This window comes from Aptenodytes patagonicus, chromosome 1 (genome assembly GCF_965638725.1).
Source record: "Aptenodytes patagonicus chromosome 1, bAptPat1.pri.cur, whole genome shotgun sequence".
Classification (NCBI taxonomy): domain Eukaryota; kingdom Metazoa; phylum Chordata; class Aves; order Sphenisciformes; family Spheniscidae; genus Aptenodytes; species Aptenodytes patagonicus.
The window spans coordinates 84,981,729-84,992,305 of NC_134949.1; the positions used below are offsets into that span (position 1 = coordinate 84,981,729).

General features: G+C 41.6%; 1 protein-coding gene across 2 annotated transcripts; it reads right to left on the reverse strand.

Moving 5' to 3' along the window:
• Window positions 1–482: 482 nt before the first annotated feature.
• Window positions 483–10,545, reverse strand: LOC143163694 (C-type lectin domain family 2 member B-like). 2 transcript variants are annotated; one of them, XM_076345452.1, is made up of 6 exons: window positions 10,481–10,545; window positions 8,795–8,972; window positions 7,297–7,350; window positions 5,540–5,721; window positions 3,322–3,425; window positions 483–2,403 (listed from the first exon to the last, which is right to left on the reverse strand). In XM_076345452.1, the coding sequence occupies exons 2-6, from the start codon at window positions 8,964–8,966 to the stop codon at window positions 2,298–2,300; spliced, it is 618 nt and encodes a 205-aa protein (XP_076201567.1). In that variant the 5' UTR covers window positions 8,967–8,972; window positions 10,481–10,545; the 3' UTR covers window positions 483–2,297. The 2 variants fall into 2 exon arrangements, with proteins under 2 accessions (XP_076201567.1, XP_076201576.1); XM_076345461.1 differs by lacking the exon at window positions 7,297–7,350.
• Window positions 10,546–10,577: the final 32 nt, after the last annotated feature.

A 10,577-nucleotide genomic window follows, 5' to 3' on the forward strand; every position in this document is an offset into this window, starting at 1 on the left:
TTAACGAGTTCTTATGCAACTTACAAATGAACCTATGAGAAAAATGACAATTCTGGTGAACTTCAAGGAATCACGCATGACTAGACATTTAGGCCTTCCCATCTCTGTTTAGAAATGTTTGAATCAGTTATCGCAATGCTTGTTTATTTAACACAGGCTTGTGTGAGTGTGTCACTGTTGCTGTATCAGTCACTCTTGCATAATTCCCTCCCTTTGCAGCTTTCTGTGTACATGTATTATGTGTCCTCAGCACCTGATCCTGAACACTTATTTCAGAAGAACAATCCGAAGGAGAGTGTCTGTGTGCAAATAATCACTGACTGGCATGCCAGTTGCTTGTGCTGCCTGAAAGCTGCCGATCTCAAGTCAAACCTTTCTTTTAACAATAAAAATGATCCCTGAAAACTGCCAAGATGGGGAACGCCTTTCGTAACAGAAAATAGCTTAGTTCAGCCTAGACAAACACAGAACAACACCTGTAATTGTACTCACAAGCAATTTATTCAATATAATCGTGGTTACCTCTGAATCCCAGACGGAACATCCAAGTTACAGCAGCTAAGAGCCCCAAACTTGTCTTATGCCTCCTCCTCCTCCTCTCCCGAACAGCCCCTTCCCAGGAACTCAGTAAGGGAGCTTTCCACAGTGCAAGTCCTTGAGGCTCATTAAATTTCTCTTAGTATTCTGTTTGTATCAAAATAAATTATTTACATACGTCATAATGACCTGTACAGTTTTTGAAATGCAAAGTACAAGTTCTGACTTCATTTGCACCAGTGTAAAGCAGGGATAACCTTAGTGCAGTTGGCTGTGGAAGCACTTGGGTGTGAACTTGGCATCAGTGGGACCCAGTTCAGGACTAGTGTCCCTACACACAGCACCTCAAAAAGTAAGTCAGTGACACAGCCTGTCACCTTTGACACCATGTATATATTGGCCATTTTACAGGAATTTCTTACCAGGCTGCTACATCATTTACGATTGGACTTGATGATCTTAAGGGTCTCTTCCAACCTAAATGATTCTATGATTCTATGACTCTATCATCATTAGCAGGTAGATGTAAGTGGTAGAGAAATGCACAACCCGCTGCTGATGTCCTTTCAGTAACTAGCCAACTGAAGGCTCCAACAGAAATCCCAGCAGAACTCGCTGAGGCAAGTTATTGCCCCCCAGCTCTACCCGTCTGCTGGTCATTTCTGCAACACAGCACAAATGTGAGAAGCTAACATAGACGCCTCACACCCACCCCAGGAACGGAGCAGCTGAGTGGTTGTGCTGACGATGCATGGGAAGCTTCAGCAGAGGGGCACCAGCAAATGGTTGCAGACCTGATGGCCCAGCCTGCCACAGTTGTCTGCTCAGAACATTTTTTCCCTGCATTTTGTGATCAGTAAACGCCACACTCTCTTTCCAGTGGCAGGAGGTATTTTGTACAGACAAAACACTGCTTCCAGGAGGTGCAAAAAAAGCCCTGAACTCGCCCTTTTCCTCAAATTACTGTGCACTGGATGTGCAGATAATATAACTGCTTGTGACTAATCCCGCTGTGCTGGGGTGGGGGATGCCTATTGCTTTTTTGAACAAGCTCAAATCTGAGCATGAACAAACTTGGTAAACTTTAATACGAAAGCTCACATGAAAACTAGGTGGAGTAGGAAAGACTTTGTGAGCCCCTTCCTTGCCTCAGTACTGAACTTCCTGTCACTTCAGCCTCAGGAAGTGTTGACGACACTGATGGCCACAGACTGGCCAGGGTGCAAATTGAGCTTATTTGTCCTCTTGAAAGAACACAAGTTTAACGGAAAAACATAGGATTAATAGGTCAGGGCAGAATTCAAAGGAGGTAAGAGGAACAAAGTTCAGCAAAGAGCACAAGGCATTTTCAGAGAAACAGAAGAGCCCCGATTTAACTGTTTCTGTAGATGTGCTGGCTTGCTGGTGTCTCTGGCTGCTGTGTATCCAAGGCCACGTGCTAAGAGAAAGGCAAACACGAAAGAGATCCTTATTTGTCAGAAGACTAGCAGGAATCCCACTGAACCTTCAGCTTTGTCAGCCAGCACTGGTAAGAGTTCATTGTAGGTGATTTGTAAAGTAAACTAAGCACGTTCTTCTTCTGTCCTAGGACACAAGACCTAGAAGCACATTTTGGAAGCTGAGACAAATCCTCTCCTCTCCGATTTAGGCTTCCAGATGGTCTGAGACAGCATGCCCGCAGCAGGCCTGCCATCTACCCAAAGTAGATACAACGAATATGTCTTAATTGTCAATATCAAATGAAGGTTTAAGTCATCCCTTTAGGGAAGCTGGATACAGATCCAGCGCCTGGGCAAAGAGCATGCTGATGTAGAAATAGTGAAGGCATCCAAGTAGGCACAATCAGAGTGATTTCGTATCTGGAACCTGAAAAAATACAGGAAGAAAACAGTGATTACTAAATAATTTCTACTACTAAGCCAAATATTATAGCCTGCTGTAAAACAACACTTCTGCTGAAGTAGTTTCCAGTTGACTTTGGTCCCTTGTGATATGGTAGTTTCAGCTGCTAAAAGCAAGGTGAGTGATAAATCATGTCAGAAAAGCCTGTTTAGCTCATGCAGTGGTGCGTGAATCTCCGTTTCTATGAGTGGTTCATACCAGGTATCGTACCATAACAGGAGGAAAGACAAAAGACAGCTTATGATATATCCTGCCTAGAACTACTGAGGTCATAAATGCCCTGCAGAGCAAGACAAGGGGAACTGCTGTTTCATGGGCCTGATGCAGAGCTGTTGTAGCCCACACATTTTCTAATATAAATAGGGGGGAAATCTGGGTTGTCTGCAGGTTGTGACAAACTCACTAAAGCAGATACGATTTTTCTTATAAGGCTGCTTAATCCATCTGAAGATGATTATTCCCTCATACCTGTCACTTCATTCTCTTTCATTCCTTAAAAAATGGATGTGTATTTGCTAGATATTGTGTATTTCAGGAAGACGAGCACAAAGGATCACATTGGAAACCAAGAATTGTGAAGATCTGAAAAGAGACTGAAATGTCTATACTATGTACTGAAAAATATGTATAAATTAAGGTAAATAGGGATGATCAATAACATTATCTTGATGTGCTGAGCTACTAAAAAACCATTCTTGAATCAGGGACTTCTCTACTTTGATGCTATTGGAGTTAGATCACTAATAACTGCGAAGAGTTCATTTTCAAAGTCACGGTTATAAATCACAGGAAAAAAACCAATCCTGATAGAAATAACATTGTGCTGTAAACCCTAATTCTACATTTGCTTAAGTATGTGTTAGACAATCACAAGGAACTTACAAGTCCACCTTCAAGGCAACACCATTCTCCCAATAGAAGTTTTCACCTTTCTTGCGCAATCCAATCCAGGAGTCATCTATTTTCAAACGCTTAGCTAAAGAATGCTAAAAAAAAAAAAAAATAGCATTTTTGTCAACATGAGCTCTCACAATGAGATGCAAATCCCTCCTGTGATTTTTGAGGAGGACTAGTTCATCGCTGTGTCATCTAGAACACTTTCATAAGCATTTCATTGAGAGTTAAGAGCCTAATTCTGCCTTTGAATTGACCCTTATAGTTATCATAAACTTCAGTGAAGTCGTTCAATTCTACACCCTTGAAAATTATTACTGTTTACTACACACAAAAATACCCAAACACCATGTATTGGTTGTGTCTGTCTATATATGTTTATCAATCTCTACATATGCAACTTGGTCTAAATAGGCTGGTACATACAGGTGTTTCCTGCATTTCAGAGGGGCATATGGGAACTCCTCCCCTTCCCAATTATTATTTAAATAATTTAAATTTAAAGTTTTTTATCTGTGGATGTACAGATAAAAAGAGTGAAAGACAATTCACTGCTCCAGAAGTTTGCAACAACCTGTATCAAACACAGCAAAGAATGATGGAAGATAACAGAAACAGCACTTGCAATGGGTTAATATTACAGAACTCCCTGCAACAAGCTATCATTAGACTCAGTGAACTTAAAAATGATATAAATATTAGCTGTCAGCATGGACTCTAATGGACATGGAAGGAGTGAACCATTATCCTCCTCCACTCTCCCCTAGCAACTTCAATTCAATACAGTTCAGAAGAAATTGTCTCCGTATGGTCCCAATGCTGTTTCTACAGTTTTTGGTGTACCTTCTTCTGGTGTGACTCACGCTATCCAGTGCTGGAGACGAGACAACACATACCACAGAGCACTAATCTGACCCAGTAGGCCAATGTCTGCATTCCTGTGCTTTTCTTCCATAAGCTGGGTTTACAGTTTGTAGGTATAAGGTTTTTAAGCAGCAGCTTAAATAACATTAATTTCTGCCTAGCCAATTACCAGCTGAATATCACAGGCACCGAATTAGAAGTGAAGCTTTTAGATGCGTAAGGAAGAGAGGCATTTACAAATTCGATAAGAGGTGATGACTCTCAGGGCAGCAATGCAGAAGGGGCTTGTGGAGGGAGGACAAGCTGGCAAATATGTTTGGAATTATTGGCAAAGAAAGGGGTCTGATGATGGGATAAAATGAGAGACCACATTCACTCACACATGAAGTAAGAACTGGGCCCTACATCTTTTTCATTGTTGAAATTCTTGTTCCTATAAAAATATTTATTAGCTCAAGTCAAATTCAGATGTGACTTAACCTGTGTAATTTCACTGAGGTTTCCTCCATTTCAGTATCATCTGCTACACCACTAATATGTACCAGCCAACTGGAAAAGTAGCCTTTTGACCTCTATTCAACAATCACAGTAATGATAAAGCTCAAATGTCAATCTATCTAAAAACTAACTTTTTGATGAAACTAGTTTCTCATTTACAATACTCAAAAGACAGCAGATCTGTAAAAGCACATTACAGTTTTAGTAGCACACAGTAGTAAGATGTCACTAGCATTCACCGACTCAATGCAACTGGACCATAATACAGGCAAATCAAAGTATTTTAACAAACTTATTAGCATGAGAAAATGTCCAAACCAGCTTCAGCGGGGCTATATTCCCACCACCAGTATAAGCATGTGTCTCCAAGAGGCATTAAGGCATATCTAAAAACAGATGCAAGCCGATGAAGATGGATAATTTCCACTACGCTGAGAAATGGTTTTAAATGTTTGGTTTCTTACAGAAACCAAAGTATCCATTTATTTGTCTGTACTGGGAGTTGGACAGATTCATACCTGCTTTGAAGATGAAGGTCCATAGGACAGAAAAGTAAAACTAGGCAAACTGATTCATAACAAAGTGTCTTTCATAGTCATTCAAGTCAAATCCAGGCACCAAAGCAGTGTGGGGCAGCTGGTACTGCTGCTGCACCTGCTGCAGCCAGCCAGCTACTTACAGTAACAAAGCAGGTACCTTTCCACTACCTGAATTCACACAGCTTAATTATTTTACAAAGATTTAAAGGATAAGTATTGCATGTAAAAAAAAAATGAAAGCTTTGTCAAGGAAAGAGAGAGATAGAGAAGTTGTGTTCTATTTTGTTGGGGTTTTTTCCCATTACCATTTCTTCCTGGTTTTCAAAAATGGCTAGCAAGGATTCATTCTTAGCACAGAAGGTCTGGCTAGATGTCCAGTTTTTTTCCTCCTCTGAGATGAAATAACACTTCTTTTTGTAACCTATCCACTCGCTGGGGCACTGTTCAGAAGGAAATTTTCTGTGGTAAGATGTCCCAAGTGTTACAGCTACAAAGGAAAAGAGAGAACAAAATTTCTACCTGGTAAAACCTTAGCATTCATCAGCATAACTCAACCTAAAATGTCGATTTTTTGAAAGCCAATGCCACACTAGATGCCAGAAGAGAAGCCAAAGGAAGGGCAAGGGTCCTGACCTTCCCTGCCTTTCAGGCACTGTCTTCAGCAGAGAAGTGTGAAAGTTGGGGGCTGCAGCCTAATTATTACGATCAGTAGAAAATAAGTAGGGTTTGGAAAACACTCCTGAATTTTAGAGAATTAGAGGCATTGACAATTGACGATTTATACTCGACACATTTTAAATCAGTAGTAGGGTAATAAACCTCATACTATTAATTTATTGATCAAATTCATTTTAAGTAATGAAGTTGCTTGAATATCTACAACTGGTGAGGTATTTCATGAAGACAAGTTGCTTTGATTCTGTATCAGACCTTTAAGTGTTTGATAAATCTGTGTGAAGGTAAGGAAATCAGGTGTTGATATGATGCTAATGAAATTTGTCTGTTAATGAAGAGGTAAAAATTATTATTATTTGGAGATAATGGTTTGGAGAATGGTTTGCTGGAGTTGTTTCCCAGCATGTTTTAATGCCGTCTCTTCATCTTTCTGTCACAGTAGCTCTGTGAGGGTGAGAGGGCTCACTGGCATGTTTTATTTCATGTGCTGAGTTTAATTTCTTGCAATGAAGACAATTAATTTGCATGTATTTTGTTTTCTATTTTCCAAACAAAAATAATCTGCCCTGATAGTTACTGAATGGTTACAGTGACCTTTTCTGTGCAGCATGGTGTCTTTTGTAACACACCCAGGCTCACTCAGTGTATAAAGGGGTCATCCCGCTGGAAGCGAATCCAGACCTTCTGCACCCAAAGTGTATTTTTCCACTGCTTAAGCTTGGAGATGGCTAATATTGAAATTAAAGTAACTGGCTGTTATGTGAGTAGAGGGGTTTGCAGGAAGTGAATTGATCTCCCAGACTCTGCAGCCTGCTGCTGCCACGCTTGCTCTCTTTTCCTTTCTAATCAGCTACTCTCTTTGCTATATACAATTGGAGACCCCTTAGCAAGTCACCTGTGAGCACTGCCCTCACCCCCTCCAAGAAAATGTGACTGATTCCATTTAAATAAAAGCCTAATAAAAGCTAAAATAATAGCTGAAATAATAAAAAGCTAATTTAAATAAAAGCCTAATAAAAGCCTGGTACAATCAGGTAAGTTACTGGTGATAGGCACAGAGAAGACATGCATACACCACATGCATGGCCAGGCAAGAAACTATACTCTTAAGAGTAGTAAGGATGCAGCAAAAAGAAAAAAAAAAAGTTTACAGCTGAATCATCTGGATTTTATCTGTAGGGAGAATTCTCTCTCCTTTTAAATTCTGCCTGGAGGTTATTCAACCTTATACCGACATCGAAACAACTGAAATAGTGATGGAAGTCCCAGGTTTTGTGACTCTGCAGGCGCTGCAGAGTACTAATGTGGGTGCGCTTGACTGCTGTGATCCTGGAGCCCAGTAGTCAGAGGAAACATATCTCAAATAGAAAATGTTCCAAAAGCTTACCAAGTACAATGAGGACCACCAGCACCAATGCAAGAAATACGTATAGGCGACAGACTGTGAAAAAGAAGATCATTAATGGTTTTGTATATTTGAGCACTTAGGCTCAGACCATATTTTAGTATTAAGTGAGACAGCAGCAGGATAGCCTTTCATTTAAGCTCCCAGTATGTAAATACAAAACACTACTGAAGTCAAACAAGGCACCCTGAATTGACATTTATGTAACTGGACAGTTCGATAAAATGGCCAACTATCACGTAATTTGCATCTTTTTTGATCCGTATACACCCTAAAATTTTCCACCGATGTGCAGATCCCTGTATGGCAAATTTAAGCCTTCCAGTCCCAAGTTTATCATCTCCTCTATGTTTTGCAGACCTCTTGGCAATAACCTCTGGAGGCCAAGAACTTGTAAGTCATCACTAACTCCAATCAAGCTACATCCATGTTTCGAAAACAGGAGAATGTTCTCAGGCAATTCAAACATTAAAGGCTGAGGTTCAGAGTATAGCTGCAGTCTTGAATCACATGTATTTTCTCTTTGTCACAAGCTGTCCTTCACACACAAATTTAAATGCAGATGTGCAAGCTCATCTGTTGCAAAGGCACAAACTATTGTCTCTAATGAGGTTTGACTTCACTTTCTACATCTTATCCAAGAGTATTTCATACAGGTAAACTACCACATGGAAAAATGCCCATTTTCACACAAAAGGATCAGACATACACAGTTCACACTTGGATCAACAACAGATACAGTTAATTTTCTTCCCAGTAGCTGGTACAGTGCTGTGTTTTGGATTTAGGATGAGAATAATGTTGATAACACACCGATGTTTTAGTTGTTGCTGAGCAGTGCTTACACTAGTCAAAGACTTTTCAGCTTTCCATGCTCTACTGACTGAGAAGGCTGGAGGTGCACAAGAAGCTGGGAGGGGGCACAGCCAGGACAGCTGACCCAAACTGGCCAAAGGGATATTCCATACCATGTGACGTCATGCTCAGCATGTAAACTGGGGGCAGTTGCCCGGGGGGCGGCGATCACTGCTCAGGGACTGGCTGGGCATCGGTCAGCGGGTGGTGAGCAATTGCATTGTGCATCACTTATTTTATATATTCTTTTATCATCATCATCATCATTATTATTATTATTATTATTATTATTATTATTATTATTGTTATTATTTTCCCTTCCTTTTCTGTCCTATTAAACTGTCTTTATCTCAACCCACAAATTTTACTTTTTTTTTCCCGATTCTCTCCCCCATCCCATTGCAGGGGCAGGGGGGCAGTGAGCAAATGGCTGTGTGGTGTTTAGCTGCCTGCCGGGTTAAACCACAACACGGTTATCTTAATTTTTGTGACTACAGCTTTGCCTAGAAGTAAACTCCCAGGTTTTGTCTTGTCCAAGCCAGGGGATCTGGAACTAGATTTGGAGCGAGACTTCAGACTTTCTGCAGGAAGCTGTCTTACCTAACACCAAAGAAAAAAATCTTACATTTTGACTGAAAGAACCTCTCTTTACAGCACCTCCCTGTCCTCCGCACCCATGAACTAGCTGCCACTTTCCATCTGGCATCTTGTCTGACATCAGTGGAGTCTACGTTCCCAACAGGTGTTTGTGCCAGACACCGGGTGGTCTCAGCCTCCTGTTCACCTTCAGACTCCATCTACAGCTGGAAAACAAAGAAGGAAGCTATGTTTAATGAGTGCTGCCCTACTGTCTATAAACAAGTGGAAATAGTAGAAATCCCAAAGCTGCCTTAGTTATTGACTGTACCTGAGAGGATGAGGGCAGAGTGGATGGAGAAATGAGGAAACAAATAGAAAATAAGGAGCTTGTACAACATATCTGAGGCCCACCAAAAGGAGAAGGTGGGCCTCAGATACGTTGCACATATCCCCCTTCCCAGGGAGGGGGGCGATGGGCAATGAGGACTGTAATGGAGGGAAAGGGAAGGATAGAGCAGATGGGAACAATGTGATAGGGAAGGGATGGGGCATATCAAGGCAGGAGGGAAAGGCCACAAAAAACAGAGCTTTCCACTTCACCACTATGTAGCTTAAAGTAGTTTTGTCTGCATGCGAAAAGTTCAGGCAGTTTCCCAAGTGAGGCTGAACCTGGTCTGCAGAGGGAAGCTCACTGTACCCTTTTGTGCTCACACCAATGAGTGATGTTTTCCTCACAGTTTTTCTTAAATCCCGCTTTCAATGACATAAATTTAACAGAAAAAGTCGCCCAGAGAAGAATATGCAGCTATAAACATTATTGTGTCAGTGCAGAAATGTCAATTCATCTTCATGAGTTAGGTTATAATAGGGAAAAAAAAAACCCACTCCTCTTTCTAAGACTTCAACATCTTTACTTTTATTACTGTTATTAATGTTAATTGGCACATGCCTAAGAGGCCTCCTCAACTCCACAAATTCACAACAGTAATTAGGTGCCTAAATATCTCTAAGAATCAGACTCCACTTGCGCTTGGTCCATCCTACAACAGCAGAAGGAAACTAAGGCTTGGAATTACATTCACCAATAAGGTGCTCTTTCTCCAAAGACTCTTCTGATTACCCCGAACACATCCCCAAAACACTTTGTCCATTTTAGTGCCTGAATATTCATTGTTTGGTACCTGAATGCATGTTTGCTCATGGGCTGGGCCTCTTGCCCCCAGCGAGCACGCTACGCTTTGTTGCTGTACTGAAAAAGCACTGATTTTGGCTTCAGCCACAGAGGAGTTTCTCCTGAACCTTCTCGTCCACACCAGGGAGAAAGCCTATTCCCCACCCTTGGCTTTTGGGATGGAACAGTGAGCAACACAGCCAGCTGGGGTACAGGTGAGCTACCACCCTCTGTAACACAAGGCATTTCTTGAAGGCAGATGCTGGCGAATGCGTTTCAAAGAACGTTTGGAAGATTTAAGAACAACATGCAGCCTAAAGGTCAGCAATTTTTCATTGAGCCACAAAAAATATTTCCATTTCTGAGAGCTTATTCAGCTAAAGAAATTTGCTCTCACTTTTTGTGACACACTTGTTCCTTTGGAGGAAACACCAGCAGGAGCTCCGTTTGTTCAAGGCCACAAGACAAGGGCAAGTGAGCCACTGAGGTCCAGGCCGCCCCCACTTCAAACAGCACATTTTCCTCCCCTTTAGTCCTCATTTTCCGCCTCTTCAGTCCTACCTTCCCTTCGGCTTCGGCTTTGGCGGGGGGTGCACACGGGCCCCCGACCTGAGCAGCACCTTGCCTTCTGCCGGCGCTGCGGGCGGGGGTCTCCGGC